The sequence below is a fragment of the Mrakia frigida genome (genome assembly GCF_051309035.1).
Source record: "Mrakia frigida strain ATCC 22029 unplaced genomic scaffold BDY24scaffold_12, whole genome shotgun sequence".
NCBI classification, from domain to species: Eukaryota; Fungi; Basidiomycota; class Tremellomycetes; order Cystofilobasidiales; family Mrakiaceae; genus Mrakia; species Mrakia frigida.
In genome coordinates this window covers 592,849-606,520 of record NW_027481269.1, presented here as the reverse complement: position 1 = coordinate 606,520, position 13,672 = coordinate 592,849, and the positions used below count along the sequence as shown (strand labels likewise).

General features: G+C 53.9%; 4 protein-coding genes across 4 annotated transcripts; 2 read left to right on the top strand and 2 right to left on the bottom strand.

Moving 5' to 3' along the window:
• Positions 1-207: 207 nt before the first annotated feature.
• On the top strand, positions 208-1,383 carry BDY24DRAFT_440807 (uncharacterized protein; the record flags this gene model as incomplete). The annotated part of the gene is made up of 5 exons (XM_076644556.1): positions 208-354; positions 447-553; positions 639-828; positions 909-1,273; positions 1,348-1,383. The coding sequence occupies exons 1-5, from the start codon at positions 303-305 to the stop codon at positions 1,381-1,383; spliced, it is 750 nt and encodes a 249-aa protein (XP_076497531.1). The 5' UTR covers positions 208-302.
• A 318-nt stretch (positions 1,384-1,701) lies between these two features.
• BDY24DRAFT_440806 (peptidase S8/S53 domain-containing protein) lies at positions 1,702-6,326 on the bottom strand (the record flags this gene model as incomplete). The annotated part of the gene is made up of 26 exons (XM_076644555.1): positions 1,702-1,896; positions 1,979-2,101; positions 2,186-2,231; positions 2,304-2,580; positions 2,673-2,773; positions 2,844-3,005; positions 3,073-3,411; positions 3,493-3,549; positions 3,623-3,649; positions 3,719-3,731; positions 3,804-3,894; positions 3,963-4,067; positions 4,138-4,156; positions 4,219-4,249; positions 4,313-4,549; positions 4,633-4,696; positions 4,791-4,821; positions 4,888-4,980; positions 5,045-5,053; positions 5,127-5,200; positions 5,325-5,358; positions 5,435-5,501; positions 5,593-5,645; positions 5,783-5,819; positions 5,898-6,023; positions 6,142-6,326. The coding sequence occupies 26 exons, from the start codon at positions 6,324-6,326 to the stop codon at positions 1,856-1,858; spliced, it is 2,442 nt and encodes an 813-aa protein (XP_076497530.1). The 3' UTR covers positions 1,702-1,855.
• A 2,689-nt stretch (positions 6,327-9,015) lies between these two features.
• On the top strand, positions 9,016-10,440 carry BDY24DRAFT_421061 (uncharacterized protein; the record flags this gene model as incomplete). Its single annotated transcript, XM_076644010.1, has 6 exons — positions 9,016-9,060; positions 9,178-9,423; positions 9,495-9,587; positions 9,654-9,719; positions 9,796-9,897; positions 9,998-10,440. The coding sequence occupies 6 exons, from the start codon at positions 9,016-9,018 to the stop codon at positions 10,079-10,081; spliced, it is 636 nt and encodes a 211-aa protein (XP_076497529.1). The 3' UTR covers positions 10,082-10,440.
• A 1,405-nt stretch (positions 10,441-11,845) lies between these two features.
• Positions 11,846-12,773, bottom strand: BDY24DRAFT_386700 (uncharacterized protein; the record flags this gene model as incomplete). Its single annotated transcript, XM_076640142.1, has 5 exons — positions 11,846-11,903; positions 11,988-12,067; positions 12,155-12,223; positions 12,320-12,386; positions 12,567-12,773. The coding sequence occupies 5 exons, from the start codon at positions 12,771-12,773 to the stop codon at positions 11,853-11,855; spliced, it is 474 nt and encodes a 157-aa protein (XP_076497528.1). The 3' UTR covers positions 11,846-11,852.
• Between the last annotated feature and the right edge of the window lie 899 nt (positions 12,774-13,672).

Sequence of the window (13,672 nt, the reverse complement as noted above, 5' to 3'; positions counted from 1 at the left end):
GTATCCTTCTCTTCGTCTGCTTCTCTCTCTTGCCTTGGTCCTGTCCTTCTCGTTGAGCAGTCTCGTTGTAGTTTTTGACTTTCGATAACGACTCTCTTCACCCCTCTCTCCTCTATGCTTTTCTAGCTTTCTTCCTTTGAGCCAACTCCCTCTAGTAACAGTCTACTTTGCTTTGCGAACGATGGACCATATTAAAAGTTCAATGAAACAAGAGATGACGCGTGGCAAAGATCGAGAGCCAAAGGAGAGAGCTGGGCTGAGTTCAGTTGACTTTGAACCACGACCACGTAGAAAACTGAACGATGTTCGTGAACCCTTTGATGCAACGACTGAGGAGCTCTATCAAGCCTGCTGGTGAGTAACTGGTTCGCTCTCGAGAGCCTTGAAGCGAGAGAAGGACGAAGGAGCATCGAAACTGACCTCCTCCTCCTCCTTCCCTCCTTCAGTGCTCTCCTCCTTCGGACTCTTCACCTCTGGAGCTCTCACCACCACCCGTCATTCCTCTACAGCAGCCTCAGTCAAGAAGTACCTCGTTCGAGAACCGAGTCCCTCCGTGCGTCCGTTTGGCTTCAAGAAGAGGGAAGGAAGCGAAGATCGAGCTCACACACCCTTCGTTCGCTTCGTGTTCGTCTGTGTAGGCTCCCCGAGAAGTCCCAACTCCTCTCGTCTTCCTTTCCGCCTCAAGCTGGGACACCTCCGCCCGAACTGACTGGGTAGCCTGGTCAGGGATGCTCGTTCAGCAAGGCTTTACGTGCATTGAGATCGATCTCGCGCCTCCCGAAGTGCCGCTTCAAAACGGGGAGGAGTTGATGGAGACGTTTGTGGATCGTGAGTTCGATGAGAGGTATACTTCAGAAGGAGAAGCATAAAATCTGATTCTTTCTTATTCGGCTCGTTTGTTCTGGCAGAACTCTCTCAACAAATCCGTCTCTCCATGAATCCGTTCCCTCCCGTTCTCCTCGCCCACTCAGCAGGAGCTTCTCTCATCGCTCAATCCTACATCTCCTCCCACCCCTGCTCGGCTCTGTTCCTCCTCGATCCTCCAGCTTCGATCACCGATCCGAGCATCCCTCCGAATCTTCTTCCAGGAGGAGGGCTGAAGGAGTTCGACTACGAACCTCGGTTCCCCATCGGGGTGATGGTGCTCGGGGAGGAAGGGGAGAAGAAGTTTGAGGGAAGTAGGTTGGGGAGGGAGGGGACGGGGAGGGTGGAGTGTCTGAGAGTCGATGGGACTGGGAAGGGGAGTGTTTGGGAAGGGAATGAGGGGAGGGTCGTGAGTTCGTTTCGACTCGAGCGGGTTGGATCTAGAGGAGAGCTGACTCGTTGGTTTCTTTGTTGTAAAAACAGGCATTGGAGAGATGGATGGATCGAGCCGGTATCTGATGATTTTTTTTCTTCTATTTCCTTGGATTCTACCGACGGGAGGGAAAGGAAAGAGCGCAAGGACGACGACCCGGACGACGCGTTTTGTGTCTTCTTTACCGCTCTTTCCTCTCTCGCAGAGAGCGAGTTCGATCGTGAGTAGATACTCTCAGCTCAGGTGCTACTTTGAGACAATCCATTTCGGAGAAAGGCGGCCTGATCGACTGCAGGAAGGAAAGTGAGGCGCGTCGTTTCGTTCTCGTTTTCTCTCGAGAAGAGCAGGCATCGACCAGATAGATCGATAGATGAATAGGTAACGCGAGCGTAACTAAAGTAAGACCCAGAAGTAGAGTAAGGAGTGTGGAGACTAGCGAGAGGAACGGTTCAAAGACCAAGGCAAAATCAAAGGAGGGAGAGAGAGAAGAAGAGCAAAAAGCGAAACGACATGAAGTAGGTACAACGAAAGCGGAGAAAGACAGCGTCGAACGAGGGCTTAGGCCTGGTTGACGGTGATAACAGGGGAGAGCCAGGATTCTGGGAAGGCAGAAAGATCATCGGGGGAAGTGTCAGTGCTGGAAGAGGAAGAAAAGGAGAGGGAGGAGGTCGAGCGACTCACCGAACTCGAGGTCTGAAGCGATCTTCTGAGCCCTGAAGAGGACCTTGTAGTCTCCGTTGGGGACCTTTGTACCATCACTGAAGTAAAATCCTTGTTGAGCGTTCGAGATGGAGAAGAAGTTGTCTGAGAAAGAGAGAGAGGGGAAGAAGAAGGCTCAGCGACGCGTCAAAAGAACGGCGGCGAAGGAAGCGTGAAACTCGAACTCACAGGAGTTGTCGGCGTCCTCGGGATCGTTCCGGTAAGCGTATTGCTCCTATAAAACCGAAGATTAGGATGGTCAGCGAGGCTCAGGAAGTTGGAAAAGAACGAAACGACTCGAACTCACGGAGGAGAGATTTCCAAGGATAACGGTAGGGACAGGATCAGCCCGTCGCAAGATCTTGTGCATCTTGTTAGCCTGGAAGTGCCTCTTGGTAATGGAAGGAGCGAAGTTGGTGTCGGAGGGAACGAGGTCGATGAGGAGCGAGGGAGAGGATCCGAGGGCGTTGTAGACGATGCTGAGGTCGTCTCCGTTGGCGAAGGTGAGAGTTTGAGGAGCGAGGATGAAGTCTCCATTTCCGTCGACTATGGCGGGGAGAGGAACACTGAACAGGTCGTCGGAGCTGGGAGAGAAGAATGAATCGAGAACAAAGGGGCGGGAAGTCAGCGTCGAGCCCGGACGGATGCGTCTCGATCGTCCTTTTTTTGAACTCACGTATCGAGGATGGGGTAGTCGTTTTTCAAGCTAGCGGCGATGCCCGCGTAGGGAATGGTGTACCTCTCCGAGAGATCGGCGCTCTCGACGAGAACGAATCCCTGGGTGAAGAGAGGTGGAACGGGTCAGCTCGATCTCCGGCGTGCAGACTCGAAGTAAGGAAGGACTCACAGAGTAGATGGGGACGTTGTTGGGGTCGAGGCCGGTGGGAGCAGTGAAGGTGGCGACGACGTCGGCAGATGCTCCAGCAGCGATGGTGACGAAGGTGGAGGAGAAGACCACGGACGCGTCTCCTTCAACGAGAGGGACGTCTCGGTTAACCTGGTTTCCGTTCTGAAAGTCACAAGCGGGGATAGTCAGTAACAACCCTGGGGCGGTAGATCTGACTGATCCGACTCACAGCTCCAAAAGTCAACGCAGCAGCAGCGGGAAGGTTGGTGAGGCGGTAGGAGGTGGAGGAAGTTCCGACGTTCGAGATGGTGATGGTAGAGGTTTTGAGACCGTTCAGGGTATCGTTGAGAGCGATTTCAGAAGGAGTGACGACTGCTTTGAATCCTACAACGGCAGCATAAGCATCAACCAGCCCAGCTCCTTGTTGAGCAACGGTGTTGAGCTGAGATCCTCCAATCGAGGTGGCGACAGGAACGGCGGTGTTCTGGAGGATGTTTCGAATGGCCTCGGGATCCATCTTTCCGTTCTGGCCGATGAAAAGAGCGACGACTCCAGAAATGAAGGGAGCCTGAAGGAGAAACGAGAAAGGGAGAGTGAGTTTGGGACGCGACGAGAGGACGAAACCGAAGGTCGAGAGCAAAGAACGAACGGCCATGGAAGTTCCAGAGAGGACAGCGTACGATCCTTTGGCGACAGGGTAGGTAGACTGAAAATTATGGCGAAGAAAAGACGTGAGCGAGAAGCTGGATGCGAAAAGAAGAACTGAGTGAAAGGCTCACGAGGATGTTTCCTCCGGGAGCACCGATCTACGAGAGGGGAAGGGAGGTCAGCATGGGGAATCGCTTTCTGAGACAGAAAAGGGAGTAGTATATCACCTGAGGCTTGATGCTGGAGGAAACATAGTGGATGGACGTTAGTCCGTGAAGAGGAGAAGACGCGTCGAATTCCGTCTCGACTCACAAGGCATCGGCGGTAAGTCCGTAAGAAGTGAAATCCGAGACGAGGCCACCAGTAGCGGTGTTAGGGGAGTTGTAGTATCGATCGGGGAAGCCTGAAGAAGAAAAAATGACCGGAGGATGAGTGAAGACGACGAATGGGAGGAAAGAATGTCGAACTCACTGATTGTCACAGTGGGATCGGCGGCCACAGCAGCAGCGATAGCTAATCCATCAGAGTTGGTAATCACAGCCTGCTGGATGTCAACACCTCCGATGTCGGCGGAGACTGCAGAGATGAAGGAGAAGAGGGGAGGGTCAGAAAGAACGAGGGAGGCGTGAAGACTCAACGAACTCACCGGTCGCGCCAGCAACGTTCTGGATAGTAGAGATGACGTCAGTGTCCTTCCATGATCCATAAGCTTGCAATCGGTGCTCACGTTGTAGATGAGCATGATCTCGGCTCCAGCGCTGAGGGGAAAGAGGACCAGGTCAGCTCAAGCTCGACGCGACGACGCCGGCGAGAAAACTCACTTGAGGACATTCTGAGCCTTGTCGGCAAACGGACAGGTACCACGCTTTACCAGAGCAACCTTTCCCGTCAAGTCGGTCCCAGCAGGGTAAGGAGAGCAGGCGTCGTCGGTGACGGAGGTGTCAGGGGAGGAGACGAAGATCTCGAATTGGCCAGCAGCGACGATAGCAGGAGAGCCGGTGAGGAAGAAGGGTCCGTCACCGTTGGAGAGGATAGCAGCGAGGGCGGGTGTGACGGTGCTGGTTTGGTTAGGAGGGAGGAGTAATCAGCTCGAGGGCTCGTTTCGAGGGAGCCTTCCGAAGGAGAGAGAAATAGAGCTCACTTGTCGATGGACGAGACGGCGATGACTCCGGTTCCGATGGCAGGTGACGAGGTGTAGAACAATCCTGTAGGGAGCAGGGCGGACAATGGGTGGGAGAGAGATCGGTCAGCGGTAGGAGGAGACGCGAGTCCGCGACGACAGATCTCAGAAGTGCGAACCTGAGTCTCCCGAGTTACCAGCCGAAACGGACTGAAAATAGGAAGAGAAGAAGTTAGTTTTGACATTAACTCTCGCCGAAGGAGGACCCAAACTCACGACGACAACACCAGCTTCAGAAAGTCGAGTTGCGACGACGGCTTCCCCGTCCGCAGTGAAGGCGGCGGCTCCTCCGATAGAGATCGAGAGGATCTAAAGAAAAGAAGTTAAGTTTCAGTGATATGAAAGGACAAGACGAAGAGCTGAAGGAACGAACGTCGGCACCCTGGAAAGAAGAGGAAAGGGAAGGACGAGTCAGTTTAGCTCGAGACGTGGGCTGAATCGGATCGACAACTCACATCCTGGTAAGCCCGAAGCATGGCCTCAATGATGATGGAACTCTGAGTGCTACCTTCGCAACCGAAGACTCGGTCTGACAAGAGAAGAAGAGGGAAGGACGCGAAGTCAGCTCGAGCTGCTCGAGCTGCTGGTCTGCTGTCGGCTTCTTCTCGAAGCCGACGCTGATTCCAGCAAAATGGTAGTCCTAGCAGACTCACAAGCGTAAAGAGTAGCTTGAGGAGCAACTCCAGTCTGCGAAAGTTGAGATCGAAGGACGAGACGCGTCAATTCCAACTTTACGTTCGTCGTATTGAACGGGAAGGCTCACAAAGTTGAGAGCGTTAAAGTCAGCCCCGATGATACCTGAGACGTGAGTTCCGTGACCAGCGCAGTCCCTGCGAGAAGAAGAAGCCGATCGAGAAGTAGAAGTCAGCGACGCAGATGAGACGGACAAAGGAGCAAGCAAGAGGGAAGGAAGAAACCCACATGGGATCGTTATCGGGTACCAGAGCTCCAGAACCAGTGAAAGCATCTCCAACCTGAGATGAGGTGGTGAAGGAGGGGAGGGCAGGTGAGGAAGCGGGAAGGGAGCCGAGACGCGTCAGAACACTCGAGAGTCCTCGTTCTCTCGCTCCTTCCGAGACCAAAACACGGAAGACGAGAGCTTCTGACTCACGAAGTCATACCCTTTAGCGACCTTGCATCCGGTTCCGCTGTAGAAGGCAACGAAGGAGCGAGAGGCGGTCAGTTTTGGGCCCTGGTCAGACCGGAACTTCGAGATCAAAACTCACAAACATCCGGATCCAAGGGCAGGGTTGGTATAGTCGGTTCCAGTATCAATCACAGCGACCTTCACTCCGCTTCCATAGATCCCCATGTTGTGAAGTTTATCCACTCCTGTCATCTGATGGGGAGAGCTTGATCAAAGGGAACCAAAAGAACGCGAGACGCGTCGGATGGAGTTCAGCTCGATCGCTGTTTCCAGCCTCCTCCCTTCCTTCCTTTCCGTTGTTTTTCACGGCGAGGAAGACTCACAAGGTATCGGTAGGGTTCTCAGCACCTACGTCTCCTACGGCGTTGACTCCGCTGACGGGCTCAGGTCTAGGGACGAGCTTGTTGGGAAAGACGGAGACAACCGATTCGAGGGCTGAGAGTTTGGCGACGTCCTTGAAGGAGGGAAGGGAAGAAGAAGGGATGGAGTGAGCTTCTGAGGGAGGCATTCCTTGACGACGAAATCCGACCTTCCCCTCTCCTTTTACCTTTCACTCCTTGACCTTCCAACCGCCACCACCTCCCTCCCCTTCTTCTTCCCGCTCGCTTCTCTCCTCGCAGCTCGCCACTATGGACCTCTCCTCCTCTTCTTATCGGCCTTCTCGCTCCTAGCAACTTCTACTCGCTCCCAGGACCGCACTCGAACCAGCGATTCCTCTCGAGCTCATCTTTGCGCTCGTTTCTGGCTCGTTTGGTTTTGGACTGGAGAGGATGCAGGGAGGAACGTTTTCTCGGATCAGAGCCTTCTTATACGTCTATGCTAGTGAGTCTACTATCTTCGCTTCTCTTTGGGCTCCTTGTAGACGAGAGAGGAGCTCAGCTTCGTCCAAAGGAAGGAAACGGTCGAGCTCACCTTGTTCCTTCCCTCGTTTCCCTCAGACCTCTCGCCCATCCGTTTCGTTCATCTCTCCCTTTCCTCGCCAGGATCTCCAGAGACTTTGTCTATACGCTGCTCTCCACCAACCACCACACCAGACGTCCTTCGTCTTTCCCTATCGACGCTGAAGGCTCTTTCGACCTCGACTCCTTCCTCCTCCTCTCCTTCCACTGACGGTCCCGCCAGCTTCGTTCACTCGAATCTCGTTGCATCGAGTTCGCCGTAACTCTCTTCGTAAGCAAATTCTCTCTCCTTTCATCTCGCTGCAGAGGATGGTTGTTCGTTGGGCGTCTGGAGTCGGCAGAGAGAGCTCGACGGAAAGGAGGAGTCGAACGAACGAGCTGACCTCTCCCTTTCTCCCTTCCTCTCCTTTCTTTGATCTTCTCTATCCAGATCTTCAATCCTCCAACTCATCAACGACCTCCTCTTGGTCTTCCTGGCGTCCTTTCCAGTTCGGTTCAACTCTCCTTCTAGAACGAGCTCGTCCTCCTCCTCCTTTCCTCCTCCTCGTTGGGTTCGCTCTCGAGAGGCCGGAAGGGACAGGACGGGGAGAGGAAGGTTTTCATCGAGGAGAGCGCATCTAACACGTCGTGAGTCTCTCTTTTTCGTCTTCGCTTCTCTCTGGGGTCTATACAGGGACGGAGGAGCTCAGCTTCATCGAAGGAAGGAAAACGGTCGAGCTCACCTTCCTTTCCCTCCTTTCCCTCTCTTTCTCCTTTGTCCCACTCAGCTCTCCCTCTCTTAACCAACAGTTCTGCGACTCTATATTTAATCAGCTCTCCAACAACCAAGATTTCGGGACCTTCCTCCTTCCTCGCTATCGACGATGGACGATCCCTCGACTTCGACCGTCCCTCCTCTTCTCCTTCCGACGGTCCCTCCAGCTCCCGTTCGCTCGAGTCTCGTTCTATCGAGCTCTCTATAACTCTTCTTGTGAGTGTACTCTTTCTATCCTTTTGCCTTCTTGCGAAGAGATGAGTTCAGTCGGGTTCTCAGAGAGCTCGAACGAACGAGCTGACCTCTCTCTCCCTTCTCTCTCTCTTGCTTCGACCCCTCTCCTCCTCGCCGTTCTTCTTCTCTACCGCTCTCCCTCTCTCTCCCAGGATCGACCACCCCCTCCTCGCCTTCTCTTCGGTCGCCCTTCCCAGTTCAATCCAACTCTCCTTCTCGATTCAAGCTCAAACGAGGGACGCCGTCGGTCAGCTTCGATGCCAGGGACTCGCCTCTCGTTTTGGATGTATGCTGGTCAGGGAGAGGAGGAGGAAGGGAACAGCGGTCCTGGTTGGAGAGAGGAGAGTGTAGAGAAGAGTCGGGAGTTCCTGTGAGTACAGTTCTTGCTCTGGTTCGAGTGGTAGATGGGTGGTTCAAGGAGGGGGGGGGGAAGAGATGAGCTCACGCTCGAGCTTCGAGAACGAGTTCTCAAGGGGGAGACTGTTCTCGAGGTGGAGGAAGGCAGCTTGGGATGCGGGAAGCGAGGCAGGATGGTGGGAGAAGGGGCAGAGACGTTCTTGATAGGTTTCTCTTTGTTTTTGAAGGCGGAGGAGGCGATGTGATGCGACTGCCAAAGATCTCGTTGGCGAAAGTCAGTTTTCCGTTCATCGAGAGCTCAAAGTGGAATGAAAGACGGGTTTCGGATGAAAAGGGAGGAGGGAAGCGCATCGATGGTAGAGGCACACGTCGACGTGCACGCGTCAATCTCGGTTTCACCACGCTGCTTTCCGGCAACAGAGAGGGGGAAGATTCTCAAAGCGTAGAAGGGACGATTCAGTCTACGAGAGTTGACTTGACCAGTTTTTCGCAGATTCGACTCTCTACATCGGTCAGGGCGCGTCCTCCTCATCTTCAACCCACGATTCCTACATCAACACTGGGCAGATTTTCATCTTTCTTTTCGTTTTCCATGTCTTCCAGTCTATAGCTTGCGAACGGTATAGCTCTCATCTCTCTACGATGCGTTTCAAATTTGACGAAAAAAAAGTGGATTTTCGAGGTCGATTTTCTCGTTCCCCTGGAAGGCACTGAAGCTGAAACTGCTACACCCTAGGCTTCTCGAACAGGGTTACCCGCTCGAGAAACCTGTTGATCGAGATAATTCGCCCTTTGAAGAAATTCCACCCTCTCCGCTCACCGTTTTTTTTTTTTTTTTTTTTTTAAAAACCTCTTCCTCCTTCCTTTTCCGTCTGACTTCTTCTCCTCCCAAACCACCACTCACCACCCTTCCCTCCCTCTTCTCTCTCTCTCTCTCTCTCTCTCTTTTCACCATGGAAACTACTAGGAAACTCAGGTCCGGGACTGGTTCTGTTCCTGTAAGTGATTCCGCCCGTTTCGATGTGTTTGAGGGAGGAGAGGTCGAGGACCCCCTTTCTTCCCCGTCTCCCCACCTCTCCTCTCCTTCCTCCCCTCCCCTCCTCCCTTCTCGCCAGCTCCGTGCTTCTCCTGAGCTGACTCTCGCTCGCCTCCTTTTCCCCTTCCACCACAAGTCCTCCTCCCACTCCTCCTCCTCCTCCTCCAACCCTTCCCCTCGCTTCAATTTCGAAGCTTCGGTGGCCAAGCAGTTCCCTGGCCGCTTCCCTCTACCAAAGATCTTCACCCCCGACGGGAAGGAAGTCAAGCTCAACAAATTCCAGGTGGGAAACCTGGTTCGATACGGAGAAGGTCATATTTGCTTTGTGAGCTCGACTGTCCTTCCCCTCCTTCCCTCGCGTTCACGCCCAGCTGAATCGTCTTCTCTCTGCTGCAGGATACGATCGACGGGGTTGAACCTCTCCCCAATGGCGAATGGAGGATCTACACTCCTCTTATCCGAGAGGAGGGCCTGGACTCGACGGATTATGTGAGTGCCTCGCTCTTACCCCTTCCTCCCTCTCCCTCTGCTGACTCCATATCTTCTTTCTAACAGATGAAACTCGTTCGCTTCGAGTTCGAATGCCCGGTCTGTCTTACCCCTGACCTTCGTGATCTCAAGGTGAGTTTCCCCGCCTCCCTTCGTTTCTCTTGAGCTAACCTTCCTTTCCTCCCCTCCTTCTTTTCCGCTCCGTCAGAAACACCTCCAAGCGTGCCTTTCCCCCGAGGTTCATGAGTCGATGAAGGCTTCAAACCGAGTCGCCAGGAACAGGTACTCGAAGTCCCTTAGAGACGCATCTGTGAGCTCTTGAACTCTTCGAACTTTGCTCCCTTCCTCTCCAACCTCTGAACGCTGACCTTCCCTTTCTCCCCTCTCTTTCTCCTCTTCTTCCTCTTCAGCCCACGAGTACCAAGGGAATCAAGAGGACGTCCATCCTCGTCGAAGAACGAGTCAAGTACGACAAGAGGAAGGAGCAGAAGTAGGCTTGAGGGAGGGAGGGGATTGGCTGGGGGGGACTCGTTCTACCCTTTCTTTTACGACTTCTTTTAACGATTACCATGCTTCTTTTTTCGCTCACCTCATCTCCGCTCCAGCATGGGAAGAAGCCATGTACGAGCTGAGACGGCTCGAGAGAGTGAACGTCCCCTCCTTGCTCCTCCCTTCCTTTCGACGAGAAGAGATACCCGAACAGCAAACGAAGAGTACGTTGAAGTGGATATTAATCCAGAGAGAACAACAAAACAAAGTTGAGAGCTCGTCCAAAGTTCAATCTCGCTTCCCCTCTCTCGGGTGCCGCTGCCCTAACCGCTCCTGCCCCTTCTACCGTATCCTCTCTCCCCCAACCCATCCTGTCAGCTCCTCGCCTCGTTCCTCTCCCCCCCCCCCTCCCCAGCAGCTCCTCGACCTGCTTCCTCTCCCGACGGAGGGAAAACAGCAGAGCAGCAGCTTCAACTGGAACGTGGGTCGGTCCGAGACCTGTTCAAGGAGTATTGAGAGCGTGGAGAGGGTTGGGAGTCACGGTGGTAGGCGGAAGGGGCGAAAGGAGCGGCGGCGAGGGAGGGGGAGGAGGTCGGAGGGAAGCGAGGTGGGAGGAGAAGAGAGAGGGAGAGGGAGAGTTGGGTTTCGAGGTGTACGAAGCTGTGTATTTGAAGAGAAAAACGCAAAGTCGTGGTCAGCTTGATCTCGGAAATCGAAGAAAGGAGAGCGTTCGAACGGAGAAGGTCAACTCGACATCGAAACGCGTCCTTCGGTCTCGTCTCTTCGACTCGACCACTCAACGCACGAGGGTGAGCTGCCGACACTGAACCACATCTCCAGCGTCAAAGACCTCTCGAGAAGAGAGAGAACGAACGAGGTGAAGCTAAATGCTCAACGTCGTTTCCCTTCTCCTCCTCTCCCACCATGCGACCTCCCTTCCCTTTCCTCCTCTCGCACAACACCCGACCCTCCTTCCCTTCCATACCCCTCGCTTCGTCACTCCAGGTTACTCACTTCTATAGCTCTGCTTCCTTCCTGCTCCTCGTTGCCCTGCTCTCCTCTCCTCCCCTTCTGTCCTTTGACCCTCGAGACCTGAGCGTTCGTTGATCCTGGAAGGAGGGATGTTCGGAGTAGGATTCGAGAGTAGAGAAGAGTACGAGCGTAGTGGGATGAGCGTCCGAAGAGAGGAGGTGTCGAGGTCAACGAGTGAGGCCTGAGGGAGGAGGAGGAGAACGACGCGTTAGCATTGATCTCGAGAGGAGGCCGAGTTGTTGGGGAAGGATCGTTTCGAGCACGTTGAGAAGCGAGGAGGAGTTGAGGGGGTAGGTGAGAAAAGAGGGAAGAAGGAGGGAGGAGTGGTCGAGGAGGAGGGAGGGTCGTACGGTGACGAGACTCGAACGAGGGAGCGGGGAAAGTCGAGCTCACCACAAATGATGACTTCTCGTTCGAGACAGATCCAACGGCGCTGATTATTGGACAAGCAGAGAGCAGTAGATCTGGAGAGACGAGTACAAGGGGAGGAGTAAGCTCGTGCTCTTGGAACCTACGAGACTGAGAGGAGCGATCGAGCACGAAGGAGAGAACTCACCTCGACCGAGAGATAACGACGAGGGACGACTGAGTTCGCGATGTTGGATCTGCCACTTTGAAGAAACGAGGAAGACGGATATGCCGAGTAGAGAGAACGGGAAAGGAGTCAGCTCGAGCTCTTGAAAACGTGGAGATCGAGAACGAGGAGGGACGGGTCGAACTCACCATGACTGAATGCTCCCTCGTTCACGAGCGAACGAAACAGGCAGCTGTTTCGACGAGTAGGCATCTGAGAGGCTGTTGAAGCATTGACGAGAGAAAGAAGTAAGCTGATGCTCTCGAAACTGAGGAGAACGAGCGTGGACGAAGGAGAGAGCTCACCCCGATGACGAAAGGTTGATGAGAGACGACGAGAGGGGTATCGTTCATGCTGCTGCTATGAATGAAGGAGTAGAGTAGATCTGTTGAGGAGAGAGAGCGGGGACTAGTCAGCTCGACCTCTTCGAAACGTTGGAGAACGAGAGGGAGAAGGGACGCGCCGAGCTCACCATGAACGAACGCTCCTCGCTCAAGAGAGTCGATCGAGCTAAGACTCGCACGAAAAGAGATAGGAGAGCCTGAGATAGAGGGGACGCGAGGGAAGAAAATAAGCTCGTGCTCTCAGAAACGACGAAACTGAGGAGAGGTGAGCGTGGAGGAAGGAGAGAACTCACCTCGACTGAGAGACGACGAAAAAGGCGTCGTTTGAGCTGCTGTTGCGACGAGGTGAGAGGGACAGGCCTGTTGAAAAGAGAAAACGAGAGTAGAGTCTGCCTGAACTCTTCGAAGCGTTGAAATCGACAACGAGACGAGGGTGAGAGACGCGTCGAGCTCACCCCCCCTCCCTCCTTCCTTCCCGTGCTTCGTTCTCTCGACTCAGACCATCCCAACTCACGAATGAAAGACGGGAACAGGACTCACGAGTTGTTCTGAACTCTGATCTGTAAAATCGAACGAAAGAAAAGAGTGGTCAGTGTCGAAACGAGAGAAAAGAAGCGTTGTTTGGGCAGGAGCGTAGGGGGGAAAGAAGGGAACGGGGAGGTGGTCGTCGGATGGAGGAAAACATAAGAGATCGCGACACGGCTCTTCTATTTCGTCCTCGGCCCGTCTGTACCAACCGACACGCATGGGTTTTCAACCTTATCGCGTCCCGAAACGACCCATGAGGACGAGGGCAGACGAGGGGAAGGAAAGAAAACGCGGGGACGAGAAGCTTGGACGCGTTGTTTCCTGTTTCTACAGCGAGCTAGTGGATTGCGCTCGCGTGGGCAACGTGCAGGAGAAAGCCGTCGAGCTGGTTACAGAAGGCGTTGAAGGTACAGATCGAGGGGCTGGAGAGAGAGAGACTTGTGGAGCGAAAGAGGTTGGCCGAACGCGAGCGAGTGAGAAAATTGAGTCGTCTTGCAGCTTCGGTGCGTCGAGGAAGACGAAGTTTTCCTGGCTCGACCTGGAAAATAAATGTATAGCACTTGGATAGGTGCGAGTCATCTCTCCGAGAGAGAACGCTGGGATTTTGAGTAACAGGGGGGGGGAAGAGTGCTGGACCTGGACGCGACGTGATGAGTGCAGCTCACGTCGGACGAAGGCCGACTTCTTGTTTTCAAGAAGAGGTTGAGCAGAAGGCGATGAAGACGAGGAGTGGTGCTTGAGATTATCTGGTGTCCGTCCGACAAGTCGAGGCTCAAGGAGGAGATTAGATTCTGCCCAACGAAGAGGTCACGACGATGACTTGAGGAGAACGATCGAATTGTCTGTTTGTTGCCCTCCCAAAGATTCTGCTCTTTCCCTAGGCAGAGAAGATGCATCTTGAGATGATGCGCAGGTATGCACGGGAGAGAGCTATGTCGAGGAGGCTGCTCGATGAGCGCGGAGTTGAGATTGAGGGAGGATGGGAGGAGGAGGATCGGGGAGAGTGGGAGAGTCGCGTCGCAGAAGGAGGAGTTTAGGCAGGTTTGAGAGAACTCGAGCTCTGTATCACGTTTTTAGAGCCTAAAATCGACTTGATATCGAAGTCTTCATCACAGAGA